The 24,496-nt window shown below is 34.7% G+C and overlaps 3 protein-coding genes across 7 annotated transcripts in view; 1 reads left to right on the forward strand and 2 right to left on the reverse strand.

Moving 5' to 3' along the window:
* Window positions 1-6,802, reverse strand: part of LOC129243864 (ubiquitin-conjugating enzyme E2 W) — a 69,427-nt gene extending 62,625 nt beyond the window's left edge. Inside the window, exon 1 of the mRNA XM_054881257.1 lies at window positions 6,603-6,802. Within this exon, the coding sequence (XP_054737232.1) occupies window positions 6,603-6,626 (24 nt within the window). The 5' untranslated portion in view covers window positions 6,627-6,802. The remainder of the gene's footprint in view (window positions 1-6,602) is intronic.
* Window positions 6,803-7,135: 333 nt separating this feature from the next.
* LOC129244528 (D-aspartate oxidase) lies at window positions 7,136-11,823 on the reverse strand. Its single transcript, XM_054882205.1, has 5 exons — window positions 11,089-11,823; window positions 10,896-11,019; window positions 10,496-10,641; window positions 7,677-8,067; window positions 7,136-7,601 (listed from the first exon to the last, which is right to left on the reverse strand). The coding sequence occupies exons 1-5, from the start codon at window positions 11,274-11,276 to the stop codon at window positions 7,440-7,442; spliced, it is 1,011 nt and encodes a 336-aa protein (XP_054738180.1). The 5' UTR covers window positions 11,277-11,823; the 3' UTR covers window positions 7,136-7,439.
* Window positions 11,824-14,266: 2,443 nt separating this feature from the next.
* Window positions 14,267-23,786, forward strand: LOC129243957 (mitochondrial Rho GTPase). 5 transcript variants are annotated; one of them, XM_054881452.1, is made up of 9 exons: window positions 14,387-14,449; window positions 14,515-14,602; window positions 15,372-15,767; window positions 15,851-16,062; window positions 16,125-16,277; window positions 16,485-17,336; window positions 17,398-17,747; window positions 19,733-19,795; window positions 22,521-23,786. In XM_054881452.1, the coding sequence occupies exons 3-9, from the start codon at window positions 15,569-15,571 to the stop codon at window positions 22,657-22,659; spliced, it is 1,968 nt and encodes a 655-aa protein (XP_054737427.1). In that variant the 5' UTR covers window positions 14,387-14,449; window positions 14,515-14,602; window positions 15,372-15,568; the 3' UTR covers window positions 22,660-23,786. The 5 variants fall into 5 exon arrangements, with proteins under 5 accessions (XP_054737428.1, XP_054737429.1, XP_054737427.1 ...); XM_054881455.1 differs by having other exon boundaries at window positions 19,733-19,771; XM_054881453.1 differs by lacking the exons at window positions 14,387-14,449; window positions 14,515-14,602 and adding an exon at window positions 14,267-14,351.
* The last annotated feature ends 710 nt before the right edge of the window (window positions 23,787-24,496 follow it).

Below are 24,496 nucleotides of genomic sequence, written 5' to 3' on the forward strand. Positions count from 1 at the left end.
GTGCTGCAATAGCTGAATGGCCTAATCGTTTGAAGGTTTGTGTAAAATCAAATGGTGGTGACTACTTCGAATGAAAATTTAATTTTTTTTTAATATTTAAATGATTAAATAAAACTAACTTCATTAAAAAAAAATCTATAAGGGACCTAACTTGTAACAGAACTTATGGCAGAACTAAGTATATATTTCGATTAGCTATTTTTTTAATACTTTTCATTGCTTTTATACTATACATATATACATATTTTATGCACTTATTATTTTATTTTGTTTTGTAGTCCCATTACAGTCAATTCTATTAAACTCATTGACATTTTAGTTAATTTCGCTACAGGCTATTATTAAAATTTAATTTCTTTTCTAAAACTCGTGTGTGACCTTCACGTAAGCTTAGAAAAAATTATGCGCATTTTTTTCTAATCAATTTTGCCCACCAGCAGCAGTTGTATAACTGATAATCAAATTAAATTAAAATTATTGTTAAAAATTTACTAAAAATGAACATTTCAGTATATTGTATGTAAGTACATTCTAAAATTATCAGCGCTGGTTTCCAATATTAACCCTAGAAAAACTAAAATTCCTGAAAATAGCATTTTTTTCAAATTGAGTGCAAATACCAAAACGCTTATATTGATAACATTCTATTAAGCTTTTGTGTTACTAAGCATTCAGAACATGTAAACAAAGATTTCCAAGTGAAACAAAAAACAGCAAAATTTAAATTATCAATTGAGCAGTACGAATCCAATGAATGTTGCATATACGAGGTGTGTTCAAAAAGAATCCGAATTTTGAGTTTTCGCAGGTTACGTATATTCGAATTTCGATTTTTTTGTGGCTACTCATGTCTCTCACTCAAGCCGTCGAGATCGGCCATTTTGAATGTTCAGTTAATTGTTGACATCTGCTTTGCTTGCACGTGTTTCGGCTCGTCTTCGATTTTTACCTATTCAAAAAGATGGATCAAAGAACCTGTATCAAATTTTGTGTGAAAAACGATATTAAGTGCGCGGATGCATTCCGAATGTTGACTGTGCCATACGGAGAAGCTACTTTGGACCAAAGCAACTTTTATCGGTGGTACAAAATGTTCTCACAAGACCGAGAAGATGTGAATGACGAAAAGCGTGCCGGACGCCCGAACACTTCAACAACAGACGAAAAAATTGATGAAGTGAAGAAAATGGTATTGGCCAATCGTCGAATCACCGTTAGAGAAGTTGCTGAAGACCTAGACATATCGATTGGCTCAATCCATTCGATTATTTTCAATGATTTGGGCATGGGACGGGTCGCCGCAAAATTCGTACCAAAACTGCTCAATTTCGACCAAAAGCTGCATCGCATGAACATTGCTAATGAGATGTTGGGCTCTGTCGACCCAACGCGACGACCCAAATTTGCTCCAGAGGGTCATAACTGGTGACGAATCGTGGGTTTATGGTTATGACGTGGAAACCAAAGCTCAATCATCTCAATGGAAGCTGCCGCACGCACCAAGACCGAAAAAAGCGCGCCACGTTCGGTTGAATGTAAAAGTTTTGCTTACCGTTTTCTTCGATTGCAGGGGCGTTCTGCATCATGAGTTCTTGCCACAGGGTGAAACGGTCAATAAGGGATATTACCTGCAAGTTATGCGCAATTTGCGCAAAGCAATCCGCCAAAAACGCCCGGATATGTGAATGAACAAAAATTAGCTCTTGCCCCTGCTCACACATCGTTGCTTGTGCGCGACTTTTGGCCAAAAACAACACACTAATGATGTCACAGCCACCGTATTCCCCAGATCTGACCCCCTGTGACTTTTTCTTGTTCCCGAAACTGAAGAGGCCCATGAAAGGACGACGATTGACGAGATAAAGACGGCATCGAAGGAGGAGCTGAACAAGATAAAAATAAAAAACAATTTTTTGAAGTGCTTCGAAGATTGGAAAAAACGTTGGCACAAGTGCATAATATCTCATAGGGATTACTTTGAAGGGAACAAAATAGATATAAATGAATAAATAAATAATTTTTGAAAAAACACAAAATTCGCGATACTTTTTGAGCACACCTCGTAGATGTACAGACATGATCAGATGAAATGTTAGCGTACACAATAGGGATGGCGCTATATGTACATATGTATACATGTATGGCCATTAATGGAATCATAAAATTTGTATTGTAAATTAAATGTATAAGCAAGTATTAACGTGTGCAAATTTTGTCGTATGTATTAATTTTAGACAGCAAAAAATTAACACGAAATAATCATTTACTACGAAGCGCAGTTTGTATAGCGTGAGAAAGTTATCAGCTATAGACGTAAGATGGCATAAGATAGATCAGATAAGCTAAACTTATAAATTTATGAGCTACATATTTTCGAATATAAATTTAAGAAATATAAATTTAACAAACTTAAATCTGTTTTATTACGTACTAAGATTTAGTTTAACGTACGGATATTTTAAAAATATTATGATAGTAACATAATTTTACTTTTAATTTAAAATAATACTTATGTAAGCCGAATAGATACATCTTTCGCGAGATAGACAGGTCTAAGTTAGCGGAACGATCTGGATTCATACTATCACAACAGCATTCTCCAAAAATTTATAGTAAAATGCTTATTATGTTACAACAATTTTGCATTTCATCATATCAAACTGGTCATCAGTAAACGTTGTCTACACAGATTTTTCTAAAATTTTCGACATTGTTTTGCATAGTATAAAGTTCAAAAAGTTAAGGTTACGGCCCTCCCTTTCTAACAGAAATTCTTATGCCGAAATAGGTAATATCAATTCACACCCCTTAATTGCCATCTCTGGTGTGTCACGGAGCAGCATTCATAGTCCGTTGTTGTTGTTGTTGTTTCAGCAGCATAAACATTTCCCATACATATGTATATAGGGGATGCTGCTGAAGTGACCGGACACCCGGATATAAATCCGCGTCGTTCCGGTAAGGTAGAACCGACTGTCCATTATTATTTATGCTTTTTATTAATGGCTCTCGTGTCTGTTCTAAGAACGCTCAATTTCTGCTCTATACAGATGATTTGAAAATTTTCAAAAGAATTACCTGCATTTCGGATATTTCGTTATTATTAACAATCTATAACAGAAACAAATCTAAAACAGAAACAAATTACCGCTTAATAGCAATGAATGTTTGCATATCACCTCACTCACTCACTTATATCATTTATAATGCTTGTTTTTCCGCAATAAATGAATTTTTGGATCTAGGTGTAGTTTTTGACCTTTAAGGATCCTTATAAAGCGTTTTTCAGTAAGAGCGCTTCAACTTTTTTTTTTTGAATAAAACACAAAAGGTTTGACTTTTTTAACTAATTTTTTTTTATTATCGAGTTTGAACATATACATTTAAGTATGAAATTCGATTTCTTTTGCATGACCACCGCGTGCACGTTTTACGAAGTCCAATCGTTGAACCCAATTTTCGACCACTCTTTTGCATAAATCGGCCGAAATTCCAGCAATTTCGTGTTCAATATTGGCTCTGAGGTCACAAATCGTCGCCGGCTTGTTACTGTAGACCAATGACTTCACATAACCCCAAAGAAAATAGTCTAGAGGCGTCAAATCACACGAGCGCGGCGGCCATTCGACCGGTCCATTTCTGGAAATAATGCGCTCATCGAACTTACTCTTCACCAAATCAATTGTAGCGTGTGCTGTGTGGCTTGTGGCCCCGTCCTGTTGAAACCACATGTCGTCTAAGTCCATACCATTCAATTGCGGCCAAAAATAATCGTTTATCATGTCGCGGTATCGATTTCCATTCACAGTAACGTGGCGATCGTTCTCGTCAACGAAAAAATATGGGCCAATTACGCCGCCGGCATGTAAACCGCACCAAACAGTGATTTTTTCGGGATGCAACGGTGCCTCATGAATCACGTGTGGATTGCTTTCTGCCCAGTAACGCATATTTTGCTTGTTGACAAAGCCATTGAGCCAAAAGTGAGCTTCATCACTGAAGATGATTTTTTGGAAAATCTGCTCTTAAAGTAGCAGCAACAGAACGATTATTTTCATAAAAAATTTGCACGATTTGCAATCGTTGCTCAAGTGTGTAGCGTTCCACGATGAAATGTATATTAATGAAGTTTACAAATGACAAGCGAAAAATAAAAAATATTGCGTCGTTCGCCCTCCCTATCGGAAAAAAGTTGAAGCGCACCTATTGAAAAACGCTATACTAGGAAAATGTTTTATTATTCTCTAATGAGATTAAATTTCGAATATGCCTCCAATTTATACTCGGCCAAACTGTTTACTCCCAAAGGATCGTAAGAGTTCAACGCAGCTTCGACCGGTTCGCTCTGCAATATCTGCTCTTACTCTTAAAATCACTTCCTCAAGGCGTATAATACACTCACTGAGGTTTATCTATGACATTGTCTGTAGTATCATTGATTATCCAGACTACTGGAGCAGATAAGCTTCAATATTGTTCAAAGTGATTGGCATATTCCTTTTCTGTTACATGTTAAAATTTTTAAATCAAACTATTTCAATTATACACCTGTTACTAGATCACGCAGTGAAACTAATAGATTTTTTAATAGTATCGATATTAATTTGCTCTTCCTAGATCTATAATTTTTTATCTAAGCTGGAATTAAATTACTTTGAAGTCTTACATATTATATTTAAGACATTTTGTACCTGTAGTCTGTAGGACTTATAACCATAGACTTATTAAATCAAATCAAATGACATGAAATGAAAACGCGTACATACATATCGTCCCCTTAGTATTAAAATAGCCTATACATTTTTTGATGTTTTGAGAAAATGAATTTCAAATTTTTTGTCGAAAGTAGCTCTCACTCAAATCTCGTTATGTCTGTAAATATTTATTATTTTTTGACTGACTTTTTGACCCACTTTGTGGAACTAAAATTTGACAAAATTTTGACCACATATAAAACCGACGATGGAGAATCCAAAAATTGAATAAAAAAATAATAGCCTATGAGCACATAGGCTATTGTTATACTAAGGGGACGATATGTATACCTATAACCCCTTTCTGCTGAATTAACATTCAAACGCGACTGTCTTTGGAGCGACACATATTATGTTATTATTAGGCATTATGTATTATTTTTTGTATCACTGAAAATACAACACATATAATATTACATATTGTAGTGCTATATAAGTATGTTACATTAAATTTGATTAGTATTTTATATGTAACTAACATACATACATAATTGTCGTGTTCAAATAATATATATGCCTACAAAATTTGTTTCATGACACCGCCATACTGAATACAAATAATGCCACCGCATTGAGGAGTATGCACGCATCCACTGAACCATATCAAAATAAAGTTTTTATTTTATATGATTAGCAATCAATTGCGCTTTAAGAAACCACCGACACTATTAAGAGATAAACTGAATGTCGGTCATTCATTCGGCAACAAAGAAAACGTGAAAACTAAAAAGAAACACATGCTTGCAAAAGAGCAGGAAGTGAGATTAGCAACCTTACAATAGAGAGTTTTATGCACAATATTAATCTCTATTTATTCATTTTGCCATCATTTCCAAATTGTATATTAACAAAAACTAGTATCCGACGTCAATCGCATTGAGGCTTCCTTTAAAATCAGAAATCTAGCAAATTGAGCAGATGAAGAAGCCTAACCTTAGGTCATTTCGGTAACATAGAGCCGACTATCGTGGGAACGCGGTCATCTTTGTTGTTGTTGTCGAATATTGATGAGTAGAGATAGGATTCTTATGCAAGTGCATATTTTGTTTAACATCACATGAAGTTCGCACCTAGGTAGAAACTCATCATAATAAAATATTCAATTTGCATAAAAATCCGATCTCTATTGATGAGTGACTTCCGCTCCGTAGTACCTGGGTTTTAAACTCCGCGCATGAAAGACGAAAATTATAGAAAAAGATCTCTTTCATAGCACTCGCTTCTCGACAGGTGGTAAACCTCTGAGTGAATTTCTGTCACGAAAATTTTCTTCATAAAAAAACTATCTGCCGTTTGGAGGCGGCATAAAACTGTAGGTCACCTCCATTTGTGGAAGAACATCAACATGCACCCCACAAATAGGAGCTCGGCCAAACGCGCAACAAAAAGGGTGTGAGCGCCAGTTTTAATATTATTTCTTGTAGGCGATACATACAATATAACCCTAAGTTAATTTTAATATATATAATGCGTATATGTACATATAATAAATTTTGATATGCATACGCGACAGCAATCATTCAAAAGAACTTTCTATGACTTAACACCGCATTTACGACTCTTTTTTTAATGAACGGAGTGTAGGTGACTGCAACGCCGATGAAGCATGATACAATTTTCTTTTGAAACCCCAGACTATGGGTTTTTTCAGCTACATCTCTTAACTGAGCGCTTCGGTGTCTAATACAAACGAATAGCCTTCATCAATGTTTTTAAACAGACTTTGTCCAGCTGCCAGCTGCTTTGTCAGCAACTGAATGTGGTGTGGAATGTATATGAAAGCACCAATACAAAATACACACAACAACCCAAACTTAAAATATCCTGAGACATTCGATCGGAACTTACCTCCGATGGCGACATAGATGACATTTTTTCACGTTTTGGATATATGTTTTCTGACTGCTACACTACTGGCTTATATTTGTGGCTCCACGAACGTATTTTTAAATAATTTTTTCCTATTTTTATGTTGTATTCTTACTAAATTTTTTAAGTATATTTTAGTTGTTGACAATCACGAAAAATTTCCCATTTGACAGCTTGTTATAGTTTGCACTTTTATCAAATCTGCTTTTGGATTGTCAAGAAATGTGAGCAAGTGTTCCCGATAACCTGTAAATGATTTGTTATCGATTTAAATGAGTATTGTGATTATTTGGTGATTTTTAATGGGGGATTTTTTAATATATTCATATACATATCTTCATAAATGGTTTATTGGCAGCTAATATTATATTATATATTAAATCGAATATATAAAAATATATATTGAAATTGTAGAGTTAAGTTTTAAAACAATACTTGAGCGAAAATACACCGGAACGAGGAACAATGTGGAAATTGATTATGGCGCCATCAGGCGGCTGATAGCATACGACTGCAGAAATATATTGCGCGTAACGGGTAGTATGGTATTTTCCTGAGGGAGTGTAAGGTAAACACAGTTGAAAACAACGCAGGGGAGGCCTTTCTCTTCCTTTGCTACCGCCAGCTGGTACCGCATCGAATATTTTCAGAGCCGGATCGTTTGTATCCACTCAAACGACATGACCCAGCCAACGAAGCCGCTGGATCTATATGCGCTTTTGTCAATTTTCACTTTGGTAAACGAAGAATTAATTCCACTATTTTTTTAATTTATTACAATGGTTTATTTCCAAAGGTGAAGAAAAAATAATTTTTTTACAATTTACTATTCCCAGCTAAAAGATCACGCACACATTTCATAGCATACTTAGCTGTCCCTGGTGCTGTAGTGACACCATAGCCCCCATGACCATAATTGTGCACCACTTTCTGGGTGCGTCCATTAGCTAAACGGATTATTTCGCTTTCGACCCGCACCTACACAATAAGAAAGCATTACAAAAGACAAGAAATCAGAAGACATTTGCTAAATGATATTCGATAAAAACTCACCACACCGCGATATGGTCGTAGTCCCACACATTCTCGCACCACTTGGGCTCGTTTCAAGCTCGGCAGCATGCCGTAGCAACGCTCCTTAATGGCCATAGAATCATTTTTGCAAACATTCAAATTGTAGCTTTCATATTGACGGCAACCGCCCAGAGTAACGGTCTCGAAGCCGGGCAAAATGTAAGTGTCATAGTCACCGTAGAAGGCCAATTTGATCCAGGGTGCACGCACTTTCAAGACTTGACCACGTATTGGAACGACTTGTGTATCGTCGCACAAATCTTTGGCACCCAAACCTGTGCAATTGAAGAGAACGTCGAAGTTTTGATATGCGACGTCAGAGAAGGAGCTGACGTATTGGCGCGTCACTTGACCACCGGCGGCAATAAATCTGAATTTGGAAAATGGAATTTGAAGGATTTATAATTACTGAAAATATTTTTTTTTATAAGTAGTAAAAAAGATATTCAAAATCAAAGTTTGATGATTAATTTTGCACATATGTATGTATATATGATTCCCTTGAAGAAATTTTCAATAAAAAAAAATAAAAATAAAATAAATAATTGGCGCGTACACTTCTGTTAGGTGTTTGGCCGAGCTCCTCCTCCTATTTGTGGTGTGCGTCTTGATGTTGTTCCACAAATTGAGGGACCTACAGTTTCAAGCCGACTCCGAACGGCAGATATTTTTATGAGGAGCTTTTTCATGGCAGAAATACACTCGGAGGTTTGCCATTGCCTGCCAAGGGGCGACCGCTATTAGAAAAATGTTTTTCTTAATTTTGGTGTTTCAACGAGATTCGAACCAACTATTTCTCTGTGAATTTCGAATGGTAGTCACGCACCAACCCATTCGGCTACGGCGGCCGCTATTGGTTAATTGTAATTACAAATAATAAATTGAAGGATTTTTACATAAGGGGGCGCGATGGTCTAGAAAGTTAAAAAAAATCGTTTTGTTTTTTCAATATTTCGAAAGTATAGTATACTGTGAAATATTCATACGGAAATTCCCAATATTATAGCTTCTACAGCCCATTAACTAGATACAGAGCGGCCCGCGCCCTCCTGTACATCAAACTTTAAACTCATTTATCTCGAAACGACTTTTTTCGGCCTGGTGTTGTCAAAAAAAAAAAATTATTCAACCGAATCGTCCGAAATTTTAATATGCTGTTCACATCCATTTTGTCAATTTTTTTTTATTGTAGTAGCAGGGCATAGCTACAGTCATACTGATTAATACCTTTTTTAGGCTTTTGTGTTTCATATTAATAGAAGCGCCAAAATGGACAACACCGTCCGGGTCCAATTTTTCGTGAGGGTCAACTTCAGCGCAATTTTTTAAATTATTAAAATTTCTTTTTTTTCATTTCTGCATGTAAGAAAAGTTGACTAAAAAGTCTAAAAAATTTAAGTATCGTTTTTCATTTCATTTATTGTAAAAATAAACCCCTGAAAATATCCTTCATTTTCGAGCTCAAGACCACCGGAATCCCTTAACATATCGCACCCTAAATACAAAAGGGTCACAACTCAAAATGTCCCTTCTGCTCAAATATGAACGAAACGTTATCAATAAAACGGTCCGCGGATGACATATGGCAAAAATAAATTTTTTGTTTTTTGGTAGGACTGTTATAAGCTTACATGGCAAATTTCAGCGTGATATGTCACATAGTTTGTTTTCTGTGCTACTGTAAACAAGTCAAGCTCGAGTGTGGAAAATTTTGAGTTGTGACCCTTTTGTATTTAGGGTGCGATATATTAAAAGAGACGAAGGGGCTCAGATAATCATCTCGCATCACATCTCTTTCAAAAGCCTCATACCTATTCCTAGCGAAGGCGTGACAAACACACATAAAGTTTTCGTCATATACATACACCTCAAGGCAGAAAGGGCAAATATAGTTAGCATGCCGAGCCATGTTAAGCAACCAGTATTCACACAAATTAACTACAGCCCTATGTGCTTAGCCCATCTGTCTTACTTTTGAAATTTCTACTCTCTCCTAGACGAATTCAGACAGATGGTAGCAAAAACAAAGTGTTTGCGTATTTTTCGTGGTGCTTTGAATGAAAGAAAGAAAAACAATTGAACTGTTATAGTAACATTGTTTGAATTCGCCTCGATACAAAAGTATCGCTTCTCAGCTGCTATTAGCTGCCTTAATTTTAGAGTTGTGTTTACAGTTTTGTGTTTACCAGAAACTTTCTTTCTCTTCTCTTTTCTATTATCTTTCTTGTTTATATTAGCCTGAAAAGTTAACGTTTGTTTACAAAACCTGACAATTTTGAAAATTTTCATCTACAAATACAATCTTGAGTTCTTTCATTATCGCTTCAAGTGCCTTTAACATATTATTTGATGTAGCCTTTAGAGCTTACGCACATTTTCAAACAACCCGGGCGTATGAGCAACAAAAACCCACAAACCCGTTCGATGCTCATTAATTGAAAATTTTTGAGCGTGAGCTCGGGTAGATCAAGCCTTTTTGAATAATGTGAGCGATGCCTGATTTAGTTATTTTGACTTTTTGTCCACACACAGTGGAAAGCTAAAGAAATGCCAATAAACAAATTTAAAAATTTTATTTAGCTGTTCAATGTGTTCAAAAGCTTGAAAATTTCGAACAAACATTTGAGCAGTTAAGCAATGAACAAAAGTCGAGAGGCTAGTATAGAAACTACTTGCGCGATTCCAGGGTATCTAAAGCTCTAGCATCCTTTAACGCATAACTTATAATATAATCTTGAAAATTAATTTAACGTAAAAGTATTGACTTGAAATTAATATTATATTTACAAAACACTCACTTTTTGGTTGCATAGGGCAGGAATAGTCTGCATTCGGTTAAGCACGTTGTAAAGAAGGAACCAAATTTCCAATCACCTTGACACAGTTTTAACTCCTCTTCGGTGGCCTGGCGATAAACTGGGAGTAGTTGCTCGATCAAATGATTCTAAACAAATCAAAAATAAATGATTAATTACTATACAATTATAAAACAATCACATGTGATATACAACGCGAAAGGCATTTAAAGGCAAACAAAGTAAATTTGCGTTAGCAGCACACTTAAAAATGCGTGATAACACTGATAAGAGATAAAAATAAACAACAAAATTTTCATACTCTTGCCAAAATTTTACTTTGCCCAGTTAATTCTTTGTTAATCAATCCAATAATATAAACTTCCCATCATAGGTAACATACCCTCACGATCTTCGGTGAGATGGAAGAGTAAATGTAACCTGACAGTTGGCAGACGCCAGCAAATGGTGCCTCCTTGGAACGACGTATGTCATCCCAGTAGTGGAACGCTTCGGTGATCCATTGCCTATGAATAACAATACATGAGAAATAGAAATACAAGAGAAATATGTTTCTAAAATTTTCCAAATATTACTGTGTGATCTCCGCGGTTGGTCCCGCAAAGCTAGGGCCAGGTCTAAAAATGCCAGCTGCTACATGACTGGTTGTGTCTTCATTGAATCGATCAGCAAGAATTGTTATTTGCGCGTTTGGATAATTTTGTTGCAATTCCAAAGCTGTTGTGAGACCTACAACGCCACTACCCAGAATGCCAAAATGCATTTTAAATAACTTAGTTTATTTAATTTAGTAAAATAAACTGAAGCAATAGTGCTTTTAACAAATACTAAGCGATCGATTAGCTACACCCAGTGCAAACAGCTTCATTTATTATCAGCAACTAAAAGGAAAGATAATACAACTTTGTTGTATGCATTTCCAATGACGTCACTTATTGTCTCAATTATCTTGAATTTGATAAGGTACTCTTATGCTGCAAACAGTCACCGACGTAAACGCAGTCCCCTGTCAGCTGTTACGATCAAACTAATGAGAGCTCCATGTAAATAAAAAATTACTTCCCTTCCATATCGTAGTATTGTAGATTTTATCGCAGGATTTTTGAAAGCTCTCGTAGAACCGTGTCAGCTACATTACTTTCTCTTTGTGTTTGTACATGTGATTCAATAATAATAGACTTTGGCGCTCTTCCCAGTACTCAAGAATGATAGAAACAAGATTGCGCCCATCAGAGAGTGCATGACGTCACATTTGCCAAGTTGTGCAGTGTTCCCCACCCATTTGTTCTTCACTATAAATTTAGTGCTTTTTTATACCCAAAATGCGAAAGTTGTTAAGTTTGGTGTTTGTTTCTTTTTGTTTTTAATTTAAAGCCACCGAAAATGTAAGTTAAAAAAACTGTATTATTAAACAAAAGAATGTTAAAAAAGGTCACTCACTCATAAATTAAATTGTACATATCCATAACACATTTATTAAGAAAAAGCCGCATTTTAAAGACAATTTGTCACGCATCCGAAGTTCTTTAAGCAATTCAATAAAAATTTGGTATTTTATATTCTTTAAATGGGCATTTTAGTGCGGTTTTATATCCAAAGCTAGGCAACACTGCGGTAGCGAGAGAGAGATTTGGCTGCTGAAAGCAGAAGAACACCAACAACAACTGCAATCAAGGGCAATGCGACCAGATGTTAAAACAAGTAAAGCTAAATGAAACTGAGTGCATTATTAAACTAATTTTTAAAAAATTTATATTTTACAAAATTATAAACATTTCTTTTCATTAGAACAGGCTAGAAAAATGTCATGAAGAAAGAACTAAAACTCGGAGACTAAATAACAAAAAAAATGCTAAATCAAGTTACGAAAATGGTAATGTCATTATTCTTTCCATCATGCCCAGTACTCTTATGGACCCAGTATTGATCAAATAAACGCTCATACGTTATAGACCTATCACAATAGGTCTGTTGCTGCAAAAAAACTGCATTTGAAGGCTTTAAATTCATTTGTGCTTTACCAATTTAACACGCGGCACTTCGGTTGCATTTGTTTGTTCAGTTTTAATCTCACAAATCACAATATTAAAAAGCCATTCACAGAATTTTCACAAACATGCAATTTCTACTACTTTTTTTGTTTTGTATTGCGAAGGGAGCTGTCGTCATACTTGTGCCTAACCATTTGTATCAATTTTATATGGGATGTTTCAACCCAAATCCAAAATTGGGGTATTTATTACATTTAAAATTGTTGTACTAGAAAATTCATTTGGTACGTGTAATTAATGTACTAGTAAAACTTTGCGGAATAATTTATAGTTATTAATCAAATAAAAATAAAGAAATAATAATATATATTTAGTGAACAGTTTTTCGAAGAAATCAATTTTGCTTTTCATTCATCTTTTTCTATCGTACTAATTCTTTTTCAACTTCTCAACTTCACAATCGTGATTTGTTCACTGTTAAATGAAATTAAGAAGATTTCTAAAAATCCCTCAAATTAATGTAAGGTACATGTTCTATGTTCACCCAAATGAATAAACTCTCTTCAGTATATCGGTAAGATAGCAAACTTAATATTCGTAACACTATAGATAAACATATACTGAGCCAAAGGTAACTGTGTAAATAGCCAAACAGCTGTTCACCTTTTCCAGCCTTGCCAGCCTTAAAAGACTTACACAAAACGGTAGTTTTTTACGCAAGCTTTGCCGTAGTTTTATAATCACTTTCTTAATTAGATGAGAAAACGCCCTAAGACCTCAAATTTAAATCGTTTTTCCATTTATTAGTCTATTACAACTCTGTGAGAATTTTGATAAATAATTAACAATGTGAGTTGAAAATTTATATATGAACGTAACTTTGCCGTGATGTAAATATTGATGAAATGTGTGAGGAAACTAAAACTAGCGTGTCTAAATAGATATTTAACAAATATGAAAAGTTATATTTGGTTAATTTGAACAAGAAAAGTAATAAAAAAGAGAATATGAGTAAATAAATTGCTTGTAAACACAGGAAAGTGAGCAACCCTCTACAATTACATAATTTCAACATTATTTAAAAGTATTAATTTTTTGTGTTGCGTACGTTGCAAACGTCCGACAAAGTAAGGGAAATTAGGAACGTAAAGGCTATTTCATTTTCAGGAGAAGCTAATAACTAGTTTCTGTTGCAACAATTTTTAACAGCACCACTTTTCAAATAAGAGGTGTTATTTTGATATTCAAAGAAAAATGCTATTTTTTATATAAATGATCCGAAGTTTATTTCATTATAAAGAGAAAGGTATGCCGTTAATAGTGGAAAATAACATCAGGCAAATGACCACCACGACCACGCCTACAGGACAATATCCTTTTCATTAAAATTCCCATAGCCGAATTGCAAAGTGCCAGCCCTATGCCCTCGATAGCCTCATAAATTCCATCTTTGAGGTCTTGAATCGACCCTGGGCTGTTGAGGTAGACTTTTTCTTCCACGTGGCCCCAAAGAAAATAGTCATTTTCGGGAGATAACACGTCCGGAAAGTTTTCCCGTAAAATGTCAATGGTTTCGCTGCTTGTGTGGCTCGTAGTGCCGTCTTGTTAAAAATAAACGTTGTCCAGATCAATACCATCCAATTCCGGAAATAAAAAATCGTTAATCATCTCTCGATAGCGACAGATAACACTCGTTATTGGAAAACCCTTTATTTGTGGAAAACTAACCGAACAAACCTAATTTTCGACAATTTCGGAGAAAAGTATGGTAGCACTGGCCTACAATTCACTGAACATACGTCTTCGCTATCTCCACAGGCAACGGATTTTCATCTCATGAAGTGGAGGTTTGTGTGCAATAATTTATATTCGTCGGGTTTATATAATTATTTCAGTGTGAAAAACAGTTTATTATATGACGTATTACTATTTGGCGTGTTATTAAGTAAAAATTGAATAGTTATATAATTAAAGAATTAATTTAATTCTGCAAGCATGTGACTATTTTAGATCAACACCGACTTGCGAAAATAAGCCTATGCGGAAGTTGAGACGCAGGAAACTCTTGTTGATGGTGGTTGCAATTTCATGCCGCTGTGTATGTAGAGGCAGATTTATAAGGAAAATAAACTGCAAGGCGGCGCAAAAAGCCTCCTGCGAAGAAATATTTATTTTCTGTGGCAAATCGAATCAAAGTGACGCCAGTCTTCTATGCCTTTGTGTTTCCTCTATAAACGCCATTGACCCCCTACAGTGCGTGGCTTACAGAGATTTTAATTGAGTGTTAATACGTGCAGATAATCACATAGTTTTTGTTTAATGGTTTATTGCAATAAATTGCATATGTTTGAATTATTGATTTTGCCCAATGTACCAAGTTTTTATAAAAGGTTAAGCGTCATAAACTAGATTTGATAATACATTTTAACATTCTCTAATATGAAAAGAGATATGAACCAAATTTTACCGCTGTAAGAGTTTATAGCACTGCTGAACTGAAAACCTACAATAGTGTAACAAAACTAAACAAGAATCCATAAGCTGCTTACTAGTATGTGCGAGTACTTATACAATAACATGTTGGAAGTGTTATAATTAAACTGTGTCAGGTAGCTGTAGTTCGTACTGAGTTCACTCGGTGATGTTTTTGAAGCCAATTATCGCTTTGATAAGAATACTGAATGATATACATATGTAGTGAAAAAAGTTTTAGATATCAATGGCGCAGCCATTTGCGTGGAGTTTTGCAATATTATAAATATGTTTTTTTTTTTCATTATTAAGTCTTATAGGAAAATTTTAGTTAGTTGTATTTTTTTTTTTATTAATTAACATTTTTGTATGCGATTTCCTCATTTCACTTTCAGAGAGCTTTGCTCAAGTCTAGCATAAATGCGTGGTCTACAAAGTGGAGTATATAGTTTGGTATCTTAGTTGACACTAATTATACAAAATTAAAAACAAAAAAAAAACGTGAACCCTATTTAAACAGCGGTAATCAAAAATTAGACTGTAAATCCTAGCCCTTTTCCTGCCAGAAAACATAATCTATCATACAGCAATAATGGTCCAATACAGTGCCGCTCAGCGAAAAAATGTTCGCATATTGTTAGTCGGCGATGCGGGGGTGGGTAAAACATCACTCATACTCTCGCTTGTAAGTGAAGAATTCCCTGAGGATGTGCCCCCAAAGGCTGAAGAAATAACAATACCTGCAAATGTAACACCTGAACAGGTGCCTACGAACATTGTCGACTATTCAAGTAAGTACATCCGCAAATATGTATGCCAGTGTATAATCCAGCATTTGTAAATACAATAAATATGTCGTGTTTTTGTTTACTAGGCACTGAACAAACAGATGAAACACTAAACGAAGAGATACTCAAAGCGCATGTTGTATGCATTGTCTATAGCGTGGAGGACGAAGATTCACTTGACCGCATAACATCACACTGGCTGCCTTTAGTACGCAATGCAATAGGACCAGATCAACAACGTAAGCCGATTGTGCTTGTGGGCAACAAAGTCGATCTTATAGAATACTCAACCATTGATGTAAGATTTTTTCTTTAACGATTGAAATGAAAGTTATAAAAATAGTTTAATTTTAATTATAGAGTGTATTGACGGTAATGGAAGATTTTCCGGAAGTAGAGAGCTGTGTCGAATGTTCTGCCAAAACGCTGCACAACATTTCCGAAATGTTCTACTACGCACAAAAGGCTGTTTTGCACCCAACCTCTCCGCTGTATATAATGGAGGAGCAAGATGTAAGTAAAGAATTAAACATGATTAAAAAAGCTTTAGGGAGATTATGAAAACTATCAATATTTTATACAAATATATTTAATTTGAAACATACTTTGTTAGAGGAAATGTTAGTAAATTTATACTTCCTTACCCCTTCCGAAATTGATCATAAACAAGCATTGGTTAGAAAAACTAAAACCACTATTTTTCGTTTGTATTTTATTCAGCTTACACCAGGTTGCAAAAAATCACTTGTTCGAATTTTCAAAATTTGTGACATCGACGGTGATAATTTGCTCAACGACTACGAATTGAATTTATTTCAACGTCGCTGTTTCAATACACCCCTACAACCACAAATACTAGACGAAGTTAAAGCTGTCATACAAAAGAATATTCCAGATGGCATCTTCCACGATGCAGTCACACTCAAGGGCTTTCTCTTTCTGCATTGCTTATTTATACAGCGTGGACGCAATGAAACCACTTGGGCGGTGTTGCGTCGCTTTGGCTACAACGAACAATTGGAAATGTGTAAAGATTATTTACGTCCCACATTGAAAATACCACCAGGCAGCAGCACAGAGCTATCACATCGTGGCCAGCAATTCCTTATAGCATTATTCGAAAGGTACGATAAAGACGGCGATGGCGCTCTGTCACCGGAGGAGCACAAAATGGTCTTCAGCACTTGTCCGTCTGCGCCGTGGTCCTATTCAACAGATATACGTAAATCGTGTCCTACCAACGATCAAGGTTGGGTGACGCTGCACGGTTGGCTTTGCCGCTGGACCCTAATGACTCTTGTTGATGTGTTAAAAACGCTGGAGTACTTAGCCTATTTGGGTTTCAATGTGCACGAAAACGATAGTCAATTGGCTGCGATACATGTGACGCGCGAACGACGCATTGATTTGGCAAAACGACAAAGCAGTCGTTCAGTTTATATGTGCCATGTAATTGGTCCAAAAGGCGCAGGTAAGACCGGACTGTGCCGTGGCTTCCTGGTGGATGATATGAAAAGTCTGATTGGAAAAGAATTCAAGACGAATGTAGTGCATTGCATCAACACAGTTCAGGTGAAATATATACATTTTATAACAAATGAAAATAAAAATATAAATACTTTGAACTTTGTAGGTTTATGGTCAAGAGAAACATCTTATTTTGCGTGATATCGATGTAAAGCACGCATTGGATCCACTGCAGCCGCAAGAGGTAAACTGTGATGTCGCCTGTCTCGTATACGACTCGTCCAACCCGCGTTCATTCGAATACATTGCTCGCATTTATATCAAATATTATGCGGAAAGCAAAATACCAGTGATGATTGTAGGCACCAAAGGTGATTTAGATGAACGGCGACAAGACTATTTGCTACAGCCAACAGAGTTTTGTACAAAATACAAACTATTACCACCACATCTGTTTAGTTTGAAGAGCAATAAAAAAGAGGTTTATACAAAGTTAGCAACCATGGCGGCCTTTCCGTGAGTAACACATATCCAATAGATAACACAACTAACATTTAACATACATACAAACGAATTGGCTAAGGTACATTTCTTATCGATACATTTTGGTATTCGTCATACAAATGCGTTAGGATGGTTAAATGTATGGTGCAGATACTGTAGTTGCACTAACTCAAAAACGGTGGTGCCCTATTTCTCATACACGCCTTAGATCATTACTAAATGTTTTCTGCTTATCTAAAGAAAATCGTCCGTTGTATCGTCCCATTGTTTTGCTCGACTCTAGTAGTTTTTAGCACACCCTATTAATGAGTGTTTTGTCTTATTAAAATCTTCTCTTTGGCGCTAAACAGTCGTAAATGTAGTGTAGCGCAACTGTACGTAATTGATATTTATTTATTGATTAGAGCTAAAGCGTTTTTAAGTTAGTTCTTAAGTTATTTTCTGTAAATATCTACTGCATAATCAAATGTTTAAAGGGACTCATTAGTTATAAATGCGTATGCAAAAGGCAAGGTACGTTCCAAAGTAAACTGGACTTTTTATGCATAAGAGCAAATACGTTTTTAATCCAATCAAAATAATCTGAGACAATATGATGATTTGCAGAAGCTTGATTTCCTCGATTTCCTTCAGGACTTCAGTACAAGCCTTCTCCCCCTACAAAATGGCCGGAAAATATTTTTTGCCCTTGCACGGCTCGTGCTTTTTATCCTCCCTCATAATTGTTTTTAAATGTTGAAATCTTTGTACAAATTTTCAACGGATTTTTTTTTTTTTTTTTCAAAATGCAATTAATTGATGTACTTGAAGTGTTAAAATTCTATTCTATAAATTTCATTAACGATTTTTGCTAATCTTTAACGATTTCATGAACAGTTTCAATAAAACTTGCAAATGCCCAGCATATCGATGATATTTAAATTTCGTATCGAATGTTTTTTAAGAGCCTGGTCACTTAAAATGATAAAACAGGAATGCATTTTTTTATTATAATATAGTAGATAATTTCATGGCATTTATTTTTTGATATCCGGCACATGTATGCCGCAGCTACGAGCTACATGGTCCATTCGCTCAATTCAATTTTTGACTACTTTTTCCAATAAATCTGGCCGTATGGCGTCACTGGCGGCTTGAACATTGCAATAAACCGATTGTTAAACGCGTTGTATGGAAAATTACGCCATCGTGTTCGAATCAAATGTCGATGTTTTGGAAACCAAAATTCAGTCAGCATGGCTCGATAGCGCTCGTCTTTCACCGTATCCTCATTTCGGAAGCAACACAACTTTATTAGGCGTGTGACCGACCTTCTCCTCCAATTTGTCGTGTGCGTCTTGATGTTGTTCTACAAATGAAAGGGCCTATAGTGTTATGAAAATATTTATATTGTATATCAGTAGGCTTCGAACTCGAGACCACATAACGGTAGTCACGCACAAATGAGATAACAATAAAAGTATAAATATAGCTTATTAGCATAGATTGAATATTTACTAAATGTTTTGTCTTGATTTTTTTATATTATGCGAGTATTTATCAAACGGTTGATACTCCATTGTAAAATCAACTGTCCTTTAACTATGAATTTGGATGAACTTTTACTCTTTATCTTTTATGTATTTGTACTTTTCTATTAACTTCCTCGTTTTTTACTACACTTTCTCCACAAAATTAAATTTATAGAGAAAAACTTAAAATCACTTTTAATAATTGAAATTAAATTTAATATTTTTTCCTTTATCTTCTAACTGCTGCATCAACTAAAAAATAAATAAAACCAAAAAATAAATCCGTTTATCTCGCGTATGCCATTCCACATGCGCGCATACACTTCTTCACCACTCCCCTCGACTTTGATTTGGTTGGCTGCGCTTTGGCTGGGGATTCTTGCACAAAAACAAACAAACAAAAAAATAACGTTTAAACAAATCTATCAAAATTATCTTAATTTGCTACCGAATTTTTACAACATTTTTGCGCTCAATGAATTGCAGGCGCTTTCAGGCCGCGTGGATACTCTTTTACAAGCACAGGTTGGTACAGCTGTGGGAATCAGCGTAAGTGTGAATCTTCTTAATGCCATTTAAACAGCCGAACGAGCAACTAATATCGTACTATCCATACGTTGTTTTTTCTCTTTTTACGAGCAAATATTTTGTAAAAAGCAATACACCATAGTAAAATATTCATAGCGTATAGCAAAAAACAAAAAAAAAAACAATATTTATTAGCATCATAATTTAGATATTTTTTGTTATTCACTTGCTAGTTGGTAAAATTTATTTATTGAAAAATTTAATCACTAGTTTTTGTAATTTTATTTATTACTATTGGGTAATGGTAAAGGAATATTTTTACATTTTTTTTTTCATATACATTCCAGTGTAGATACATATACTTAATTTGTATTGTTTGCGTTGCATTTACTTAATTTTTGTACAACATTTTTGGCATTTGTGCTTGTTTTTTGGAAAATACATATTTGATGTTTGTGCATTTAATTCATCCATCCAAATGCGTACCTAATTCACACAAAGAAAGAGGTTTAAAATAATGTATTCCGAATGCACGATTTTGAAATACTGATCTTCCTTTTCTAGTTTATTAATTTTTAAACATAACAACAATTTGAGTTGAGTATCTTAACAGCTTCCCTGTCATGCTGTGCGTGAGGAGGTGTCATTTCTAGGTCGCGTGCACCATTTTCGGTACAAGGCAACTACTTTAATAATTTTTTATAAATACCTATTTTTTCATGTTCTTATCAGAATATCTATTATTTTCATAATATAAATATTAATGTTGCAGTTTTCTGTAAATACTGTCCTTGATATCGAAATCATGATGGTGAGCTACTAGTGAAAATGACAAAGAATGGAATGAAGCAATATTTTTATGATGCCGATTTGCGATAATAATGGCCGAATTTCTGATAGTTAGAACGCTTTACTTTTGCCACAGTTTCATATCGAACGTGGTTTTTGAAAAAATCGTGCAGCGGTTGTGATTGCAACTTAAACAAGCCCTATATAAAGCCAAAAAATTCAGCATTTACTTTATATGGAAGAAAGGCGTGGCATTTCAGCGAAAAAATTGAATCAAATCCTTTGAATCTTGCGCTTTGTTGAACTATAAAACTTCCTACCCAGAAAATTTAAAAAAACATTTGAAAGTTTTGATGAAATGTTGTACAAAGTTTGAAACTTTGTGTTATTTGGCTTTCGTTGAGGCATCAACTATGTTTAAAAAAAAGTAGTGGTGTGTTTTACAGTCTTGCAACGGGTCGTATTTGAGGACAAATAATAGGGGTACAAATTAATAGTGGTTCGAGCAAGTACATAAAAGAAGATGTTTGTATGTTTGTGTATTCCCTATGGACTCCGAAACCACTAATCCGATTCCGATGAAATTTTGATGAATTGTTACATGTATGCCAAAAATGGTTTACAAGTTTATTTGGACTCGCTAGGTGGCGCTGGAGTTGAAATATTTGTTTAAACTGTGTTTTTGGTCCGATTTGACTCGTATTTAAAAAGCATATAATTTATATGAAAGTATAATTTAATGAAAAGCTTTTTGTAGTGCATTCTAACCTTCTATTGAAATGGCGATTTTAGACGCTTTCTCAAAATATGTACATATAATAAAAGTTCATTAATAAAGACAGTTAAAGGGTTTTAAGTCTCCAACCCATTGGCATTGGCCGTTAAAAACTTTAGGACATCAGGCAATCCACATAAATTAATCTAACAATCTTGTTTAACAGAGTTTTATCTGTAAATTTTAATTTCTTGTTTTAATTTTTTTTTATGACAGATCATTAAATATTTATAATCTTTCGAAACGAAGAGAATAATTTCAAAATAATTGTCGTTTTTTTTCTATTAATGACCTTTTGTTTATTTATTATTAACTATTTTAAAAAATGTCCTATAAACTTGTACTATAATTTTACTTGAAGAAAAAATATTATATAATAATCGACTTCAGCAGTTCAAGCGATTAACTCTTATAAATAATAAATCTAATTGGAAAGCGAAAACAGTTTAAATTATTTGTAGAAATCTGCATGATATTTTAGAATTCGCCGCACACATCCGAAAAAATTTCACGGGCATGATAGAATCTCTGGCTCTCTTCGGAAATGCACCAAGATGCGCAAACTATTTTTACAATACAAGCAGAATCTCCGGAAATGTAAATCTGAAGCATTTTGAAGTTATTGACAATTACGAATTAAAATTTTTACCAGTGGGGCAACCATTTTTGTTTCCGCAGCGAATATTGGACCGGCACAAAACTCAAATAATTTTTCTTATTGTGTCTTGTTGGGTACCAAAAATCTTAAGCCATGTTGGTAAAAAATTAGTTATTAATTGTGAATGTTGGAATATAATCAATCGATCAGTCAAACAAGTCATAATCTGAATGCATTTATTATAAACTTTCTCTTTCACAACTGCACTTTCACACTTCCTGGAACCCACCCTGCTCCCTTCTTTTAGCTCAAATATACTTGCATTTTTAGTTTAGAAATATTCTCCTAAAAGCACATTTGTTTAAGGATGCTTGTAGTAGTTGTGAAAATATTTCATCAAAGTCTTTCATTTATATTGTAAATACATAAGATTTAGTTTAGTTTCTCCGCCTATTCGCTTTAGTTGTAGAACCTTAAACTTATATGCATGTTTACAACCATTTTTTATGTATTTTATAATTCAATTAAACTAATAGTTTTTTTATATTTCTCTACGTGCGCGCTAATATTCCACTCAAAACCAGACATCTGCGTCAGTTTGGTTTGATGACAGAGGATCCAACGCTTTGGTGGAAAGCCGGACTGGGCGTTGCCGCTGCCACAGTGTTAGGCATTGTTGTACTCAAAGCGCTGCAAAGTGCTGGCTCTCATGTGCGATACTAATGAAGCAACTTCAATTGAGTGAGCAATGCATTGCGGCAGCATTACTGGATTTCACTTGAAACACACATACACACGCGCATATAAAAAACATATTGTACACAAAACAAGTTATATCGCGTATCGGTTCCAGTCGAAAATTTCATTATTCTAATTTGATAAGATTCTATGGCAAACGCGCTCCATCCCTCATAACTTTCTGTAAATGGGCCACTATTTTTCATCTCTCGATATGTGGAAATAGTTAAAATTTAAAACAATTTAAACAATAAGTAACATATTGTTTGTGACTTAACAAATTGTAAGTAATGGAAATTTAAAAAATAATTGCTATCTATATTTTAAGATTTTTGGCGAAAGAAATTTGTTCAAAATTGAGTTGGATTTAAAAAATATATATTTAAAGGAATTAGAAATTATTTATGTAAATGAGCGTATGCACATTTCGTAAGTAACATGTTCTTGTTTGTAAATAAATTTTTACACTAACAACTTAAAATTAATTCAATGCGCTCAATATCGAATTACATAATGCGCATATTTCATAGATGTAGCCATTTAATTTATGTATCTCTGGCATGAATACATTACATCCTTGTAATATTATAAATAGTAATAAAATTATTTTAACATTGAAGTACTATAAATGACGACGAAAACAATTTGAAAATCAATCGGATAGCAATACCAATTAGTATATAATCTTATAAACACAAAAGTGTATAAATACGTACGTACATATATACATACAAATATAGTATAATCTATAAGAGGAACCACATGAATAACATACATTATTTTTGTAAATCATAAGAGAAGTGATACATAGAACTAATTGGATAATATGTGCATTGAGGTAAAGCCAATTAAAATTCGGCCAGTCGGGGACAACTTATATGGGCATTTTTTAATCTAAGTACTCTTCACGATTTGTGTGTGCTTAATTATTTTTTAGTAATTCTTGCACATACAAATTACTCGTAAATACATATACATACATACATACATACACACATGTACTATAATTTTATTTAAATGAACTTTATATAAAGAAAAAAAATATAATAATCGGCTTCATGAGTTCAAGAAATGAAATCTTCTGAATAATAAATCTAATTGGGAAGCAAAAACGATTTAATTTATTTGTGGAAATGGAGATGGGCATGATATAATGTCAGGGTCTCTTCGAAAATGCATCAAGATGCGCGAACTATTTTTGCAGTACAAGCAGAATCTTCAGAAATGTTAATTTTGCACCGCCTCAAACGACAAGCTCCTGTATGTGAAGACATCCCGCACGACACTAACTACCTCGTTCCCACGACAGTCGGTTCTACGTAACCGGAACGACCCGGATTTATATCCGGCCAAGGACTGTCACTTCAGCATCATTCCCTGTATATTAGGGCGTGTGGATTTAAAAATCGCTCATTGTTCTATGAAAATCGTATTCTAGGGACCAAAATAAGAAACTTTGCCGAAGGAACCATACCTCTAAAACGAATTCTGATGTCCCCCAATTTGGGTAGAACGAAAAATCCCACTTTGACCCATTTAGAGTGCTCCAATCGAGTCCAAATGTATGGCCGACCCCCACTAACTTTAGACGACCGATCCACCCATGCCAGTGGCACACCCCCTGGAACTCCCCTGGGGGTTCCCCATACAATCATTTCAAAATATCACCATTTTTGGCCTTTACATGAGAAAAGAAACTAAAAAGTTCGACCAAAATTGGGGGACATCAGAATTCGTTTTAGAGGTATGGTTCCTTCGGCAAAGTTTCTTATTTTGATCCCTAGAATATGATTTTCACAGAGCAATGGGTGATTTTTTTGCC

Source organism: Anastrepha obliqua, chromosome 4 (genome assembly GCF_027943255.1).
Source record: "Anastrepha obliqua isolate idAnaObli1 chromosome 4, idAnaObli1_1.0, whole genome shotgun sequence".
Classification (NCBI taxonomy): Eukaryota; Metazoa; Arthropoda; class Insecta; order Diptera; family Tephritidae; genus Anastrepha; species Anastrepha obliqua.

Bases quoted from the DNA above. Each gene is read 5' to 3' on its own strand.
- LOC129243957 (XM_054881453.1), top strand. From the start codon at position 15,569: ATGGTCCAATACAGTGCCGCTCAGCGAAAAAATGTTCGCATATTGTTA. The intron at 16,063-16,124 runs GTAAGATTTTTT...TTTTAATTATAG, and splicing joins TAGAATACTCAACCATTGAT to AGTGTATTGACGGTAATGGA. The intron at 17,337-17,397 runs GTGAAATATATA...TGAACTTTGTAG, and splicing joins ATTGCATCAACACAGTTCAG to GTTTATGGTCAAGAGAAACA.
- LOC129244528 (XM_054882205.1), bottom strand. From the start codon at position 11,276: ATGCATTTTGGCATTCTGGGTAGTGGCGTTGTAGGTCTCACAACAGCT. The intron at 11,020-11,088 runs GTAATATTTGGA...TGTTATTCATAG, and splicing joins CCAACCGCGGAGATCACACA to GCAATGGATCACCGAAGCGT. The intron at 10,642-10,895 runs GTATGTTACCTA...TGATTTGTTTAG, and splicing joins TCTCACCGAAGATCGTGAGG to AATCATTTGATCGAGCAACT.